The 19,829-nt window shown below is 31.2% G+C and overlaps 1 protein-coding gene and 1 pseudogene across 2 annotated transcripts; both read left to right on the forward strand.

The window, feature by feature from the left end:
* Positions 1 to 816: 816 nt before the first annotated feature.
* Positions 817 to 13,217, forward strand: LOC109114366 (uncharacterized; annotated as a pseudogene). Its single transcript, XR_016084695.1, has 8 exons — positions 817 to 1,160; positions 1,257 to 1,460; positions 1,563 to 1,680; positions 1,770 to 1,915; positions 10,566 to 10,791; positions 11,097 to 11,384; positions 11,588 to 11,786; positions 12,385 to 13,217. The product of XR_016084695.1 is annotated as an uncharacterized LOC109114366 (transcript).
* Positions 13,065 to 16,030, forward strand: LOC104594820 (uncharacterized). Its single transcript, XM_010255322.1, has 2 exons — positions 13,065 to 13,167; positions 15,663 to 16,030. The coding sequence occupies exons 1-2, from the start codon at positions 13,065 to 13,067 to the stop codon at positions 16,028 to 16,030; spliced, it is 471 nt and encodes a 156-aa protein (XP_010253624.1).
* Positions 16,031 to 19,829: the final 3,799 nt, after the last annotated feature.

The following is a 19,829-nucleotide window of genomic DNA, read 5'->3' on the forward strand; positions in this document are numbered from 1 at the left end:
GTGATTCTTTATAATGCTAATTATTGTGTTTTTATTTTTTATTTTATTTAAAAAATAAAAATAAAATAATTAATATTTACAATCATATTAAAAAATATTCAATTATATTTTTTAAAATATTAATATAGAGATGTATGTTTACATATTTACATATATGACATATGCATACATATATTAGTGGGGATCTCATAAAGCGGGGATCGGGGTCTCCACGGGGTGGGAAGTGCTCTCCCCGTTCCTGCCCCATTCCCGCTAACGGGATGAAAATTTCCCCTCTTCATCCCCACGGGGGAAAATCATCCCTATCCTTGTTCTCTTCGGGGTGAATCCCCACGGAAATTGAGGAAATGAAGAAAATTGCCATTCAAATATTGCAGTCAAACCAAAAAATAAACCACATTCATTTTTTTTTTCAAACAAACTCGTTTATCTTCTTCATACGTTTGTTTCATTTGCATTTATTATTTACACTACCAACGTAATATCACGTGTTATGTATGTATTTAATATTTATATATTTATTTATTTTATTCTATAGGCCTATAGGGTTGCAATTTACAAAATGGCCCATCCCACAAATCCATGCCCAAAACCCGGGCGCAGACGGTTTCGATCCCAAACGGTTCGCACCTTGCGTGCAAGCAAGTACTAACATATGCTGTTTTTGCTTTTTTTTTTTTGTCCTGCAGCGAAGCTAAGGCATGTATTATAAAGTTTAACAATGATAATAAATTATCTAAAAAAAAAAAAAATGATAAACAAATGAAGGTAACGTAACGGAAGTAATATAAAAGAAGAACCGAGTCGAGACTCGAAAGTGATTCGGAAGTCAAAAATACAAACTTGTCGTGACAGTGTGACACAAAAGCTCCAGCTACCGGCAAGCATGAAGAAGATCAAGACCAGCAAGAGAGCCTTTCTTCCTGGCCATGGCGATGGCCATTGTTTATCCCTGTTTTTCTTGCTTTTCTTCTTTCCCTCAGTTTCAATTGCAGCAACAACTACAACAGCACAGCCTCTTTACAAGGATCCCAATGCTCCGGTCGAATCCCGGGTGTCGGACCTCCTCTCTCGCATGTCTTTGTCAGAAAAGATCGGCCAAATGGCCCAAATCGACCGCTCTATCGCCTCCCCAGATGTCCTCCGGGATCTTGCCATCGGTTTTTTCCTACATCTGTTCTTGCCCTGTAATTCCGGATACTTTATGAATTTTAATAAGCTTCAAAGAAGTATTATAAGAAACGGGTTTGTCTCAGGGAGTGTGCTCAACGGCGGTGTTACCGCTCTGGCGCCCGATTCCACTCCGGCCATGTGGGCAGACATGATCGATGGATTCCAAAAAGCTGCACTGTCCACGAGGCTCGGAATTCCCATATTTTATGGCACCGACGCCGTCCACGGCCACAACAATGTCTTCGGTGCCACTGTCTTCCCCACAACATCATCCTCGGCGCCACCAGGTATTTCAGCGATTCAGAGTTTATTCTCGTATCTTGAAATCTTCCCAAAGAAACAGAAATTAGTAATAAATTAAACTCTGCCGATTTTCTTTTTGGCTATAGGGATGTGAATTTGATTACGAGAATCGGAAAGGCGACTGCTTTGGAGATCCGAGCAACAGGGATTCCGTATACCTTCGCTCCCTGCTTGCCGTAAAGCCATTTCTAATTTTCCATTTCCGTTGTTTAGCACACGAGACAGGCAGAGAAGCTTTAAGGGTAATTTGGTCATATTGCTTTAGGGATGAGGGTTTATCGCTCATTTTACAGGTTTGTAGGGACCCAAGGTGGGGCCGGTGCTACGAGAGTTACAGTGAAGACACAAACATCGTGACACGAATGGCCAAGATCATACTAGGGCTGCAGGGTGCCCCACCTCTTAATCACACCGAGGGTTACCCCTTTATTGCCGGAGGGTAAGCTTATTGGGATTTGTTTTTGATTTCTAATATTTAATTATTTACTAGCGGGAAAGGGTCATTTACAAAAATATTCCTAATAGTTTTTTGAATTTGCTAAAATCTATCCTATAATTAAAATTTTACTAAAACAAAATTTATAATTTGCAATGGATTTAATCAATCTTCTATTAGATGACAGTGTTGACCCTAATATTCATTTAAATAAATTCAATCAAAAGAAAATAAAAATAAAAATACCATTTTTGTATTTTACAAGACACGGGCAACCACTCTATTGGCTATATCTGGTTAATTTTGTTTTTTTTTGTATAAAAAAGGGATAAGGGTATTTTTGGAATAAAAAATCATGGGCCTAATGGCAAAACAAACACTCCTTAATGAAAGGTTGATTAAGTAAATAGGTTGTAAAATATATAGGATGTTTTAAGTACATATGTAAAACTATAAGATGTGTTCTAGTAAATGACGCTAATAGAATCAATGAGAGTATACAATTGTTTTATATTTTCTTTTTAAATAATTAATAATTATTCATATTTTATATACTACTTTTAATAATTTTTTATAATACAAAAATAACAGTAATTAATTTCAGTTAGGTTTATTCATCAAACTGAAGAAATTAACCAATCCGATCAACTCGACCCGAGTTGGTCGGTTTTCTAGTATTTTAGGTTGGCTTTGGTTAAAAAATTTCCCAATTTGACCAAGTTGGATCAATTTCACTTTGGCCATTTGTAAACCAACCAAAATCGAATGGCCTAACCATGGATATATATTAATATTTTATATTTTAAGTATAATTTAATATGGAAAAGCAGAAAATTTCCCAAATTTCTTAGTCTAAAATGTTTTATATCATAAATCTAATTTTTAAATTTATTTTTTAATAATTGCATTATAATTTTTAAAATTAAATTAAATTTTTAATTTTAAATCTTTTGAACCGACTGACCAAATGAAAAAATCGACCCAACTCGATACAACTTGAGTGGGTCGATTTTCACAAAAGGTCAATCAATTTCAACTGACCAACTCCCCAACCTAACCATGTCAATTTGGTTGGCCAAATAGCCTACGACCGAACCAAACCAACTCATAAACACTCATAATTTCAGCTAAACTAATAGTCTCATCTTTGATAAATAACAATAGTTTAATCTCCAATAATTATTGAAAATTTATAGCAAAAAATCATAATTATTGATAATGAAAAAATACAATAAGTACTAAAAATATATTAACTTAGTCAATAAATAGTATAATCTCAAATAATAGTTTAACTTATTAATCAATAAGTTATAACAAAAATACAATAAGTACAATAAAATTCACTAATAGTAGTTTAATCTCCAATTATTATTGAAAGTTTTCTATTAAATACAAAACAAAATAAAGTTATACATAATCATTGAAAATACATTTATCACAAAAACAACAAATAATTATTGAAATACAATAAACATTAATTTTAGTATATATAATTATATAATAAATACAGATTAATTAAATTGTTATTAATTTTAGGTGAAATTAATTATTTACAATATTATGTAAAAATAGTAAATTATTATTAATTTCGATATTGTGTTATAATTATTTTTGTACTTTTCAGAAATTTTTTAAATTTATTACATAATTTCTTTATTTTAACTATTTAGGATCTAGTTATGTTAAATATTTAGTTATTTAAAATACCCAGTTATTTGCATACTTAAATAATATGTAAAATATTATTTATTTATGGAATTTAATTATCCATAAAATTATATTTTATACTATTATTATATAATTTCATTATTAATTTTGTAATATATTAAATTATTATTAATTTCAATATTATGTTATAATTATTTTTCTGCTTTATAGAAATATTTTAAATTTGTTACATAATTTCGTTATTTTAACTATTTAAAATCTAGTTATGATAAATATCTAGTTATTTAAATATTTAAATAATCTATAAAATATTAATTTTTTTTATTTGCATTTTATTTATTTAAAGCTATTGCACATTATTAAATGTTTGAAAAACATTTAAATTGCTGATCCAAAAAAAAAAACATAATTTAAATTGTTAGTACATAATTTTGTGATATATTTTGTAAAAATATAAAATTATTTATTAGATAATTTCGTTATTTTAACTATTTAAAATATAGTTATGATAAATATTTAAATAATCTACAAAATATTTATATATTTTTTGTTATTTGAATTTATTTATTTAAAGCTATTACATATTATTAAATATTTGAAAAGCATTTAAATTGATAATTTGGAAAAACATAATTTAAATTGTTAGTACTTAATTTCGTGATATATTTTGTAAAAATACAAAATTATTTTTTATGTTTTTAATAAATGTTTTAAAGTTATTATATAATTTTGTTTGAATATTTAAATAATTATTAAATTTTTTATTCCAAACTTTCTTTAGATAGATATAGATAAAAAGTAGGGAAGAGGATAAATATGAATTAGAGATAATTATGGAGAAAGTGGGGGATGTAGTTTAGGATAAATTTTTGGAGAAGAGATTATTTAGGTTATTCATAAAGTGCATCTGATTGGTTGTTTCAAAAATGACATGGAATTTATAAAACAAAAAATTCAAAAAAAGGAGAAAATTTCTTAACCGCTTTGTTTTAATATATATATATATATATATATATATATATATATATATACATATATATCACAAGTCACAAATACTTGTCCTTTCCTTTCTTACTCTTGTAGGGACTCGTGTGATGCAAGGGAAAATTTGAAAGATTTAATAATTTTATTTTTCATTTAATGTTGATTTATAAAAAATAATTTTTGTTAATTGAATATGAATAAATATTTTTTAATAAATTTAGTTTTATTAATAATTTGTAGTAATTTCAATAAATTTTATTATTTGTAATTGAAATTTTGATTAATTTTAAATAAATAAAAATAATTATAAAAGTTAACATTTTTATTAATTTCACTAATAATTAACAATTATGTAGGAATGACAATGGGGTGGGTCGGCACGACACGACCCACATGTGGCCCGCACAAACTACAAGTCGTGATGTGTTGGCTCACGAGGCGTCCTGGGCTATGCCTCCCTCCTCTAGGATAATTTGGGGGGTCAGTTCGGCACGGCCCACGGCTCGAACACGCACGAGCCCATGTTGTGCCGTGGGACGGGCTAGTCCATAGGTCGGGCCTTGGGCTAGGCCATGCCGCACACTAAGCCAAGCTCAAGGCAAGGCACCCACTCCTCGCCCAAGGTTTTTAAAATTGGACCGGATAGGGAACCGTTCTAGGGTTGAACGATCTGATTGTTTGGTCCAAACGGATGACCAGCTCTGACAAAAAAAAAATTAGAAAAACAAAAAAAAAGCCAAAAATTGTTGTTCAGGTTGACAGTTCGACTGCCTAGGTCAGCGGTTCGCTAACCAAATAAACGGTTTTTGGACAACAAGCAGTTTTGAGTATCAACCACATGGTAAATTTCTAAAAGTACACTAAATTGTCTTTAATATTCAGAAATGTAATTTTATGAAAATTTTGGAAAATTTATTGTACTTGTGTAATTTTGAAAATTTATTCAAATTTATTAATTTTTTATTAAATATTTTTTTTTCTTTTTAAATGGTTTACTTACGTAATTATACTAATTTATCTTATAATTTCTAATATAAACAAACCAATAATTTCCTTTCTCCAATATTATGCTAATTTATCTTAATAATTTGTGTAATTATTTGTTCAAATTATAGTTTTCCATTTCCCATAGTCATTTATCTTTAATAATTTTCAATGTAAATTACATAATTTTTCAATGGTTTTCCAAAATCTATCAAATGTAACAAATTTTCCTAAAATTTCCAAAACATTCTAATAATTTTCAATAATCATTTAATGCATTTTAAATAAACTTTCAAATACTTTATATCTTTTAATTTCAAAAATGTTATTTTACAAAAATGTAGTTTTATGAAATTTTTTGAAAATTTTATTACATTTGTGTAACTATGGGGATTTATTAATTTTTTTTTAAATTGTTATTAAATATATTTTCTATTTGGTAGTTTACTAACAATTACACTAATTTATCTTTTATCTTTCAATATAAATTAATTAATAATTTCATTTTCTAACATTATAATATTTTGTTCCCCCATTTGTATTTGGTTATCAATTATAATAATAACAGTAACTAAAATTTTATACTTTTTTATAATTGTTAAATATAATTTTCAATTTTATAGAAATTAGTTAAAGAGTTTTCAATTTCTATAAAATATTGTTAATGAGTTAATTAATAACAATTAATTTTTGGTAATTTACTGAACCGTACTAATAAGAATATTTAATTTTTGATAATTTACTAACCGTATTTATTAACTTTTGGTAATAACACTATTTAATATTTATTGAATATGGGTGGGATTAAATAATAACCATATTTAACTATTTATTAATTAATATGAATATTTTAAATGAGGGAGAGCGGATATAGATTGGGGGGATGCATTTTAGGAATTGATTAAGGAGTGGGGCAACATGATACTTTCCTATTGGTTTAAATGAGATACCTTAGGAGAGATTATAGGAATATTTTTAGGTATTTGGGTGACATGGCTTAATAGGAGTGGTGGGAAGGGTAGAGGAGAGAAAGTCAAAGAAAATGAAGGGTGGGGATAATGGAGAAAGGAGAGGCATGGTGACGGGGACCCATGCTTTGTTAAACGAAAGTTAAAACAATAGAAATACATAAGAGTATATAATTGTTTTACATAAGAGCATATTAATATTTATATTTTAAATTTAATTTTTTAATACGGGAAAGTAGGAAAATTCCCATATTTGTTAGTCTAAAATATTTTATTTCATAGATTTAATTTTTGTAATTTATTTTTTAATAATATCAATGTAATTTATGAAATTTAAAGTTAATTTTTAAATTTAAATAGTTTGAACAAACAAACTAAACAGAAAATAGACCCAAATCGATATAACCCGAGTTGGTGGGTTTTCGCTAATGGTCAATTGGTTTCGAGTGACAAATTGCGGACTTGACCAGATTGATTTGGTTGGCGAAACAACTTGCAACTGAATTGAACCAATCATTGAACACTCCTAATTTCAACTAAATTTATGGTCTAATCTCTAATAAATAGCAATAGTTTAATCTCCAATAATTATTGAAAATTTATAGAAAATGTACACAATCATTGAAAATAAGTTTATAATGAAAATATAATTGATATATAATAAAAATACAATAATTACAAAAATATAATAAATACTGAAAATAGACTAAATTAGTCAATAAATAGTGTAATCTTAAATAATATTTAATCTCTAATAAGTATTGATCTATAAATTATAAAAAATATATAATTACTAAAAATAAATTTATAACAAAAATACAAGAAATACAATAAATTAAATTTCAAATGTTAAATAATAGTTGTTTAATCTCCAATAAATATTGATAATTTTTTATTAAATAAGGAAAATAAAAATACATTTATAAATAATTATTGAAAGCACATTTATAAAAAAAAAGAAAAAACAATTAATAAAAATAAAATAAATATTAATTGTAGTATATATAAGTATATAGTGAAAAGTGTTATTGAATTTAATAATCCATAAAATTATAATTGTACTATTATTACATAATTCATTATTAATTTTATAAATTATTAAACTATTATTAATATGAATATTATGAATTATATTATAATTACTTTTCTACTTTTAGGATTTTTTTTAAATTATTACATAATTTCATTATTTTAACTATTTAAATTTTTGTCATGTTAAATATCTTGTTATTTAAATATTTAAATAATATGTCAAATATTTAAAAATTTTCATTATTTGAATATTATTTATTTTAATGTTATTACATAATATTAAATATTTTCTTATATTATTTAGTTATTTTTATTGTTTTTTATTTAAGATTTTTAGTTATTGAAATATTTAAATAATGTTTTATTTTTAATGTTAAATTTTTATTATTTGAATAACATTTAAATTGAATAATTCCTAAAATTATAATTTATATTGTTAATACATAATTTCATGATGAATTTTGTAAAAATATTGAAGTATTAATAATATGAGTATTATTAAATCTATTAATTTTTGTGTTTTGAATAAATATTTTAAATTTAGTATATAATTTCGTTATAACATTTAAATAGTTCTGAAATTTTTTAATTGAAGGTTTCTTTAGATAGATATAGTTAAAAAGTGTGGTGGGGGGGGGGGGGAGGATAAATAAGAATTAGAGATAGTTTAGGAGATAATCTATCAACTAAATTAGAGATAATTTAAGAGATAAATTGGGGTTAGAGATAATTTAGGAGATAAATAGGAATTAGAGAGGATTTAGGAGGAAGTGGGGAAAAGTGGTGCCACTTGGCTAAACATTAGAAAAGCAAATCCCTATTTCTTTATGATTGTTAGAAATAGTCAAGCATATGTGATTTACTTATTGGTTTAATGGGCAATTATGTAGAATTAAAAAAATAAAAAAATTCAAAAAAACAAAAAAATTAGAAAGAGGATTTGAAACAAGGAGAGGTATGATGACATGGACAGACCAATTTTAATATATGTATATATATAGAGAGAGAGATTGGATTGGGCCCATCCCTTCCCTAGTCCCACCTAAAATTGAATTAACATGATGACAAAGGTGGGGCCCAGACTTTTAGTATGTTTGTATGTTTGTATGGACGGTGAAAGATCTATATATATATATATATATATATATATATACAAAACATGGATTCGTGGAAGCTGGACGTTTGGTAAATGGCATCTCCACGAGTGACAAAGTGTCCTGTATTACTACTCCCCACCCCTGTCTCTCTTTGCCACGGTTTTTGGGTTAACGGTTCGATTGTCCTATTTGGATGGATGATCTGTTCTAACAATAAAAATTAAAGGCAAAAAATTATGGAACTGTTCTGACTATCGGTTTTCAGGTCAACGGTTCGAATGGATAGCCCATTATGACAACAAAAGTTACAGGCAAAAGAATTGAGTGTGAGAGGTCCATTAAGCAGTATCATACGTGTTGTGTCATTTGAACGTGTGACTCATACGTTATGAAAATGGAATCGTTTTGGCCACCGGCTTTCGGGTCAACGGTTCGATCGTTTGGTTTGAACAAATGGCCCATTCTAACAAAAATTAAAAAAAAAAATAAAAAAAAAAACGACCAAAAACCATTGAACGGGTCGACTGCTTGGGTCAATGGGTCATTGATCTATTCAACGGTTTTTGGCCAGGGACCGGGATTGGGGTAAAACAAAACTGGTTGCTTGGATGATTCCCAATTAAAAACAGTGGTTCGTCCATCCGATTCGAACGGATGGCCTATTCTGACAACAAAAATTAAAAAAATTAAAAAAATGGCCAAACACCATTGAACGGGTCAACGAGGCGATGGTTTGATCGCCTAGGTCAATGGGTCGTTGATCGATTCAACGGTTTTTGGCTAGGTGCCGAAATTGGGGTAAAACGGAAATGGTTGCCTAGAAAATTCCCGGGCAAAATGTTTGTCCATCCGAGTCAATAGCGGTTCGAAAACCATGGTTTTTTATGCTTTTGGATTTTCACTATTCAAATTTATTCTATTGTGGCTTTATTCGAGCGTGTGCGGCATGGTTTTTAAAATTGACCCGATGATCGAACCGGTTATCGGGTTGAATGGTCCACCTGTTCGAACTGAACGCTCGGCCCATTCTGACAAAAAAATAAAAAAAATAAAAAACGATCAAAACCGTTCAAACGGTTTGAGCGGTTAACTGTCCTATTCAGCGGTTTGCTGACCAAAATCAACGATTTTTGGGGAAAATGGAACCGGTTAGGTGACCGGTTCCTGGTTTTTTTTCTTTTTTTTTTTTGTATTTGGCCTTCTTCTTCAAGATCCTCAAAAACGGCTTAGGGTTTACCACCATTTTATTTCTTCCATTTTGTTTCTTTCTTTAGGTTTTCTTGTGCAATGTATTTTTTTAATTTTCTTATAAGACGATCTGCTTTGTCTCTTTCTTTGATTGCATGTATCTTTAGCTCCATCTCAAAACGGAACTTTGGACTTGATTTTCTGGTTTTTTTCCTTAGTTTTTCCAATTTGGTGGATTTACCACCCTTTTTTTCTGTGTTTAAGGTCACTTTGGATTTGTCTTTCAAGATTTTGGAATCCCTTGCAATGTCCACCCTTCCATTGATCGTCCGGTTCGAATGAATGGCTCGTTCTGACAACAAAAAATATAAAATAAAAATGGCCAAAACCATTGAACGGGTCAATGGTTCGACCACCCGGGTCAACGGGGCATTGACTGATTCAATGATTTTTGGCCAAGGACCGAATTTGGTGTAATGGAACCGATTGCCTAAACGGTTCCCGGGCCGAATAATCCTACCGTCTGGGTGAACTAGGAGTTCTCGATGTAAAACAAAGAACAACTATAATGATCTCTTTATATAAGTTTCATGAATTGAGTATTTATAATTGTAAATTTCTTATTAATAAACCATTATCCTTTTAATGTTGCAAATACCAATATTACAAATTCCATTCCACCCCCTGCCAAGCAGGGACCTCCGGTAATGAATTGAAAAAAAAAAATGGCAGGGGAGGGAGAGTGATGGCGTGTGCAAAGCACTACACAGGGGACGGTGGGACGGAGGGAGGGGTGAACGAGTAAAACACGGTGGCGAATTACACGAGTTGGTTAAGAGACGCTCTGGCCATGGGAGTATCAACGGTGATGGCGTCTTATTCCAGCTGGAATGGGGCCAAGATGCACACCAATCATTTTCTCCTCGCTCGTGTGCTCAAAGAGGAGATGTCTTCCCAGGTAATTTGCTTTACCTTCTTTTTTTTTTCTTTTTTGTTGGGGACACAGGATCCTTAAACGCGTATAACCTAACTTGCCACGTGTCTAACCTAACTGCATGTAGAGGAGTTGTCCGCTTGAAACAAAGAATAAAGTAGTTGGAATTTGGAAATAAAAAAAAAATACAAGCAAGTGCATTTAGTGATGGCTTTCGCATCCTTTAATTTGCCTTTGTTTTAATACAATAACTTTTGTATATATTCAATAAATACTATAAGTGTAATGATTCAGTGTCTGATGCATTGTTTGTTGGCATTGGAGAACAGGGTTTCGTGATATCAGACTGGGAAGGGGTTGATAGGGTTACCAGTCCACCAGGTTCAAACTACAAGGACAGTCTGAAGGCAGCGATCAATGCGGGGATTGACATGGTCATGATCCCTTTCAAATACCAGAGGTTCATAACAGATCTTACAGACCTTGTCACAACTGGCCAGGTTCCAGTGTCAAGGATCGATGATGCTGTCCGGAGGATACTCAGAGTCAAATTCATAGCTGGACTATTCGAGCAGCCCATGGCAAATAGATCCCTCCTTGGCTTGGTCGGACAAAAGGTCTACCCACATTACCAACTTCTAACAGACTTACAGTATTGTTTGTGTATATATGATAGTTTTATCACCATCACTGTTGGCAGACTCAGACCAGTAAAACTGTGACCCATTGAGATTTCTGGTTTTCTGTGTGGCTTGAGTCTGACCCATTGAGATAACATTTGTCTCAATTTATTTGCGTTTAATTTGTTTCCTCTCCCCAGAGGCATAGAGAATTGGCGAAAGAAGCTGTTAGGAAAAGCCTTGTTTTATTGAAGAATGGAAAGGATAAGCAAATGATGCTGCCCTTGGACAAGAAAGCCCCCAGAATTCTCGTAGCTGGAACACATGCTCATAATATTGGATACCAATGTGGGGGATGGACTGTAACGTGGCAAGGGTCTTCAGGAAATATCACCATAGGTACGAACTATATGAAAATTCCTTCCCTCAACATTCTGTTCATCTATTGTCTCTACCAAACCAGACACACAGAGAAACCCAAAGTTCTCAAGGCTCTACTTGTTTGCGGTACAAATCTGAACCAGATACAAATTTTGCGCCTGCTTCAGTTTTGCATCAATTTGTTGGTTTACATTTCTACCTAATGCAAAATTTGTAATTTTTTTCTCATTTCCACTTGTTCGCAATGCAATTTTGCATCTAAAAATCTAATGCAGAATTTTCACCACCTTTGTCCAATTTTGTTTCTCTCTCTCTCTCTCTCATAATATGAGGGGATCATATCATTTTAATTCCTGCCTTATTCCTCCCAACAAGATAACCTTTCTTCATGCATTTGATAACGTCGGATCACATCATTTTAATTCCTATTTTACTTTCACAGTCAGTCCATCTGCACTCCCCTACAGTTACACCAGTGCAACAAACAAACAGAGCCTAAGGAATTTTGTGGAAGTTCACAAGCACTTTCCCTCAACTTTCTGTTTCTCTCCATCAAACAAACATAAACATAGCCCAACTATTATACAAAGGAAATAACATAAACAATCTTGTACAGGAACCACAATCCTAGAAGGGATTAAGAATGCAGTTAGCAAGCAAACTCAAGTAGTATTTGAGGAGAAACCAGACAAACAATTCTTGAACAAGAACAGGGATTTTTCATATGCCATGGTCGTCGTCGGAGAACTTCCATATGCCGAGACTTCTGGTGACAGCAAGAATCTCACGCTAGCACTTGATGGTGGTGAAACGATCAAAACTGTCTGTGCAGAGATAAAATGCTTAGTGATCATTGTATCAGGTAGGCCGGTAGTTATAGAGCCTTATATGGATGTGATAGAGGCATTGGTGGCTGCGTGGCTCCCAGGGAGTGAAGCAGGGAAGGGAATTACAGATGTTATATTTGGGGACTATGATTTCCAAGGTAGGCTTCCGAGGACTTGGTTCCGGCGAGTGGATCAACTGCCGATGAATTTTGGCGACCCACATTACAATCCGCTGTATCCACTTGGATTTGGCCTTGAAATGAAGCTTTCATCGCATACAAGGGCTAGGATATCATCATCATCATCTTCATCTTCTTCTTCTTCGGAATCATTTTGTCATTAGCTTGATTTGTCATGCTTAATCAATGGTCTGGTTGATTCTGGGGAATGTGTTTATTGAATTGTATTTGTTTAGTGTAAAATATGTGCAATTTGTTTGTGTTTATTGAATTGTATTTATCTATGCAATATGGGCTGGGCTCAAGGAGTTGAACTTAAGGTTTTTCAAACTTCACTTTGGGCTTGGCTCATTAGTTTGAACCCAGCTAAAGAGTACTGGGAATTAGTTTTAGGTTGAAATATTGTGTAACCTTACCCAATCAAAGTCAAAGAAGAATCAATGTATCATTCCAATCTTTTTGTGACATTATCTACAAATAGATAATCCTATTATAGTCATGGGCTGGGTTCATTGCAATGAGCTAGGACTCCACAAAGTGGCAGTCTTAAACATCTTTTTATAGTGTTCCATTTAGCTCCTCCTCTAAATAAAAAGAAAAAGGAAAAAGTATTAGCATACTAATAAAATATAGCTCATATTAATGAAAATAGAAAAGTAAATAATATATTGAATGATGAGAATAATTCAATATTACCTAAGACTCGCTACCATTCTTAACTTCATACTCATTTTTATCAGTAGAAGATTTATTCTTATGCAGTAATGCATTAACAGAGCTTCTTTACTTGATAAGTTGAAATTCAATTACATTTAGAATGTGTGCATGTAGCCAATCTTAAAGACAAATTTATACTTCCACAATTTTTGGTTCGACTAAACCCCAAAACTATTCCGCTACCCTTCTTCCAGTACAAATGCCAGATTTTGACATTTTATTATAATATGAAATAGACAAAACATTGCGTGCCAATTTGCAAGTTCTTGATTCTTCACTGCATCCGTCTTCCACCATTTCATCTGCCATCCTATTCCTTGCTTCCTCCAAATAGTTCAGTAAAATGGATAAAGAAAATGGCAACCTTTAGAAAGTTCCAGGTTTTATACACTCCAATGCAATTCAATCCTAAGAAACAACTAAAAGTTAGTAGTACAAACGCAACAAAAAAAAAAAAAAAAAACCTACAGAGAGAAAAAAGAAAGAAAGAAAATCTTGGAAAGAGCTAATTTTTCATGCTGCACAAGAGAGCAGCATGTAGAGCAAATTATCAGTAGATAGAGGCTTAGAGCCCAAGTCTAAAGTCTAATTTGAATAAGCCACAATAGATACATTGTAGAGCTGTGTTGTAACAATTAGCTGATGAGTTTACTCTGTTTTGATACTAATCAATCTAATTGCAACCCATGTATACACAAAATATATATATATATATATATATATAGGTTATCAATAGATGTTAGAGTACCTTCAGTTAGAACCGTCTACAAAATTATATTAATTGGACGTGTTATTGAAACATAGCATGTGAATCAAATCCATTAACAGAAAATCAATAAGAATTAGAAATAATTTTGGCTTGATTAATCTAAACAACTCAAAAGGAATTCGACATTAGGGTATGCTAGCATTATCTATAGACTGTAGCTTCAGAAATAATTAATCTAAAACCTTCACAACATTGCACTTTCTACCATCTAGAAGCAACAACTTCTAGATAGTCTAACCGTTCCTGTGAAGCTGTGACCTAATGACCAAAATGGTTTTGTCCTGTCCAAATCTGACAACATTGTTATAAGGCTATGTGAAAATTCCTTTGGAACTTTCCCTCATCATTCTGTTAATCTCTAGTCTCTACCAAACCAGACACAGAGAGAAAAAGAAAGTTCTCAAGGCTCTGTTTGTTTGCTGTACAAATCTGAATCAATACAAATTTTGCACCCGCTTCAGTTTTGCATCAGTTTGTTGGAGTGCATTTTTACTCAATGCAAAATTTATACTTTTTGTTTCATTTGCACTTATTGGCAGTGCAATTTTGCATTTCAAAAATTAATGCAGAATTTGCAGCACCTTTCTCCAATCCTGTGAAGGGATCACATCATCTTAATTCTTGCCTTATTCCTCCCAACTAAATAATCTTCTTCATGCCTTCTTTCTGTGGGATTACATCATTTTACTTTCCCAAACAAGCAGGATAGCTTCAAAATTAGGGCTGCAAATAAGTCGAATCAGATCTGATTTGAATCCGATACCGATTCGTTAAGAGGCAGATTCAGATGTCCCTCTTGATCCTAACAAATCGGATCGGATTGAAAAAGCCAATCCATTAATTTAACGGATCGAATTCGGAGATCAGATCCACTATGACCCGATTTGATCCATTAATTATGAAATATTATATATTATATATGCATATTCTATATATTATTTATATAATTATATAATATATATTATATTTTTATATTTTTTATATTATATAAATAATATAATATATTATTTATATTACATAATATAATTATAATTATAATCAAATCAGATATCCAATAAAACATTCAAATTCAAACTCGAATCATGCTTTTGAAAATCCGACGAATCCTTATTGAATTCGGATCAGTCAGATTTTCTTAGCAGATCAGATCGGATAATGTCCTTACCGAATCCGATCATTTGCAGCCTTAATCAAAATTGAGGCAAAAGTAAACTAGAATTTATAGTCGTTCCATTTGCACTCCCTTACATTTACACCAGTTCAACAAACAAACAGAGCCAAAGGAATTTTTGGAAGTTGAACACAAGCACTTTTCCTCAACTTTCTGTTTCTCTTCATCAAACGAAACGTAAACATAGCCCAACTATTATATAAAGGAAATAACATAAACAATCTTGTACAGGAACCGCAATCCTAGAAGGGATTAAGAATGCAGTTAGCAAGCAAACTCAAGTAGTATTTGAGGAGAAACCAGACAAGGAATTCTTGGATAAGAACAGAGATTATTCATATGCAATTGTCGTCGTCGGAGAACATTCATATGCTCAGACTTCTAGTGATAGCAAGAACCTCACACTAGCAGTTGATGGTGGTGAAACGATCAAAACTGTCTGTGCAGAGATAAAATGCCTAGTGATCATGATAGAGCCTTATGTGGATATGATAGTGGCATTGGTGGCTGCTTGGCTCCCAGGGAGTGAAGCAGGGAAGGGAATTGCAGATGTTATATTTGAGGGCTATGATTTCCAAGGTAGGCTTCCGAGGACTTAGTTCTGTCGAGTGGACCAACTGCCAATGAATTTTGGGGACCCACATGTTGGAATTCAAGTATGACGGTATGAGTAAGTTGAAGTGAATCCCACATTGGGGGGTTAAGCTTAAGCTTTTGGGTAATATGTGGTGTCCCTCTCTTGTGTACAACACCTCGGTTTTGATGACTCCCATCAATGCTCATGCGGTATATATCATAGTTTTTAACATTTCTCTTAAATTCACAACTTTTCAAAATGTCTAATACTCACTATGTCAATAAGTTTTTATTTTCCAAAACTCACCTTCCGTTAGTGCACCCTTAATACTTCTTAATAGAGGTGTCATGTCAGCATAAATAACAATTTTCGTGAACAAATTACCCTTCAATGGTGAGTTAGAGGAAAAATTGTATTTTTCAGTTTTCAATTTTCTTGTTTTTTTTCCATTTTTTATGTTTTGTTATAATTTCTGTTTTTAAAATTTTTCCATTTTCTACAATCTATAATTTTTAGGTGTTTTTTCTACAGTTTTTATTTTTTTATTTTGTTTTTCAATTTTTATAGTTTCTATAATTTGAAAATAATTTTTTATTTTGTTTGCAATTTCTATAATTTTTTGTAATTTCTATGTTTTTATGTATTTTATATTTTAAAATATTTTTTAAACTTTTTCCTTTTTTCATATCTAAATATTAAAATGGTAATATATTAACACCTGTTAATTTATTTTGTATATATTTTATATTTTTCTATGAAGATTAAAATGGTAATATATTAATGCCCATTAGTTTGTTTAACGCCAAGTTAGTGACATGGTGGGTTTTAGACATTTTAAAAAGTTATAATGAGTTTAACAGAAATGCTGAAAACTCATGGCGTTCTTAGACAATTTCCCATTGAACTGTATTTATTAATGCAAAATATATGCAATTTGTTTGTGTTGGGTTGAAGTCCATGATAGACCCATTTTTATCTATCAATATGGGCTGGGCTCAATGGAGTTGTACTTTGATGTATTTCAAACCTCAGTTTGAGCTTGGCTCATTACTTTGAACCCAACTAGAGTAGAAATAGTTTTGGGTCGAAATATTGCGTAGCCTTACCTAATCAAAGTCTAGAAGAATCAATGAATCATTCCAGCTCTTTTCTTTGACAAATAGTGACCCCCCAACTTGCAACGACTGACCTTACATCATCAAACTTAAATCATTTTTATTATAGACATTGCACTTCCTCTCTCTATACGAAATTTGAAACACACTTCATCTCAACTTAAATAATTATACTGTAGATCGTAGATATGGGAATGTTAAATTTAGGGGCCTTGGGCATTTAGTTGCATTCCATATATTTTTCATAACGAAGATGCGGTTTAAAGTCCAACAATCATTAGGGGTGAGAAAAAAAAATCGAAAAATGAATTGATCGAAACTAAATGGAAAAATTGGTTAATCGAATCAGTTGGTTTGGTGTTTTTAAAAAATCAAAGGTACTGATTTCGGTTAACTAATATAGAAAATCGGCGATTAATCAAACCAATAGATTCATATCTGAAAGAGGTTGACAATAAGTTCTTTCAAAATTGACTATTTGTCCCTCTATTAGAGGTGTTCTAGAAATGTCTGCGATCGAGTAAATAGCTCTACGAACGAATGGATCAGATCAAATTGGAAAATGGAAAGATTTGTACAAGTTATACGTTTCGTCACCACTTTGTGGAAAATCGTTAGGTATGAATAAGTTAGATACCTGTGACTCGATTGGTGAAATAGTATCTCTCTCCAAAAAAGCATATATATTTATGTATATTATATATCATATATTATAAATTAATAAATATGCATTATATATAAATATATATATTTATTTATAATTTTTTATTATTTTATAAAAATTAAAAAACTAAATACCGATGAGTCAAACTGATGGTTTATCGTACCGGTCAACCGAACTAATTGACTTTGGTTCGATTTCAGTTACCGATTTTTCAAAAACTGGTAATACCGATTCGTTTACAAAAAAAGCCCACGGTTCGGTTACAGAACCGTGAGTACCCCTAACTATCATCGTCTTTGAAAGAAAAAAGTTATATGCAAATAGCAAAGTGTTTAATAATGTGATGTTATACTGTTCATAGAAAAAGTAACGGCCCCTATCAAGAATTTAGGGGTTGATTAGTACAAAAAATCCAAGAAAATCAAGAAAATTACAAGACAGAAAAGAAAATCAAGTAAAAGTGGATTAATCAATTAAGGGCATCATAGAGAGAGAGAGAGAGAGAGAAAGAGGGGTTTGATCATGGGCTGGGTTTAGCATATAACCTATAAGAATAAACACATAGATAATCCTATATAGTCAGGCACATAGATAAACCTATTATACACTTCACAAAATAGTAGTCTTCGACTATCCAACTTCAACTACAAACTAGGAAGCTCAATGAGCTAGAACTCCACAAATTGACAGTCTTTAAACATCTTTCTAAGGTGTTCCATTTAGCTTCTTTAAATAAAAAGTATTAGCAGACTATTAAAATATAGCTCAAATTAATGAAAATAAAAAAGTAAATAATATATTGAATGAGAAAAATTTAAGGGAAAATCTATGATGCTGGAAATGCATGATACCAGAAAGGCTTTGGCCAAATTATAACCTTTCATGAATTTTGATGAAAATCCACCTGATTGGTTACCACCTTTATGATTCTAATCGATTAGTTGTAAGTTTTTTTGGTATCATGTTTTTCTGATATCATAGTTGAACCAATAATTCAATATTACCTAAGACTTTCTATCATTCTTAACTTCATATTCATTTTTATCATTAGAAGATTCATTCTTATGCATTAATGTATTAAAATAATTTTGTATTAAAAAAGTTGAAATTCAATTACATTGAAACTATTTACATGTAGCCAATCTTAAAGACAAATTAATATTTACATACTTTTGGCTTGATTAAAGCCCAAAGTTATTCCACCACCTTTCCTCCAATACTAAATGTAGGCTTTTAACACTTTAGTTGTGATTAAAATAAACAAACATCGCGTGCCAATTGCAAGTTCTTTTTACTTCATTGCACCATTCTTCCACCATTTCAAGATATCCATTTCATGTCATGCTATTCCTTGCTTCTTCCAAATAAATATTCAAGATAGTTTTTCCCTTTTTCTTTCTCCATCTTTTTTTTATACCATCCCTAGAATAATTGAATAGGGCTGCAGATAAATTAGACTAAATTTGATAAAGGGTATATCCGATCTGATCCGATAAGAAATCCAACTGATCCAAATCCAATAAGAATCCATCAGATTTTTAAGAATACATTTGAATTTGAATATTTGATATCTGATTCAATTAGAACTGTAATAAAAAACTTGATGATATAATATAAATAATATATTATACTATTTATATAATATAAAAATAATGTATAGTATATAATATTTTATAACTAACAGATTGGATCAACTTGTGATAGAACGGATTAGGGTATAATGAATTCGATTTATTAGGATCACGAGAAGTATCCGAATCCAACTCTTACTAGATTGAATTCGGATTCGAATCATATCTGGTCCGACTTACTTGCAGCCTTATAATTGAATGCATGCTCGACATTACACGTTGGTAAATAGAAGGATCTATTGATGCACATTTTGCACATGTAGATTCCATTTGGTGAATGCAGACTTTTGGATACACGTTTTGGTTTAATAGTATATATTAGGTTTAGTATTCTTTTGGTAATAATATATTAGGTTTAGTAGAACATATTGTATTGTGGGTACGTACATATTGTATATAACTGGTTACTAC

This window comes from Nelumbo nucifera, chromosome 3 (assembly GCF_055504915.1).
Source record: "Nelumbo nucifera cultivar China Antique chromosome 3, China Antique-T2T, whole genome shotgun sequence".
In the NCBI taxonomy this organism is placed as follows: domain Eukaryota; kingdom Viridiplantae; phylum Streptophyta; class Magnoliopsida; order Proteales; family Nelumbonaceae; genus Nelumbo; species Nelumbo nucifera.

Bases quoted from the DNA above. Each gene is read 5' to 3' on its own strand.
- LOC104594820 (XM_010255322.1), top strand. From the start codon at position 13,065: ATGGGCTGGGCTCAAGGAGTTGAACTTAAGGTTTTTCAAACTTCACTT. The intron at 13,168-15,662 runs GTTGAAATATTG...AATCTTGTACAG, and splicing joins GTACTGGGAATTAGTTTTAG to GAACCGCAATCCTAGAAGGG.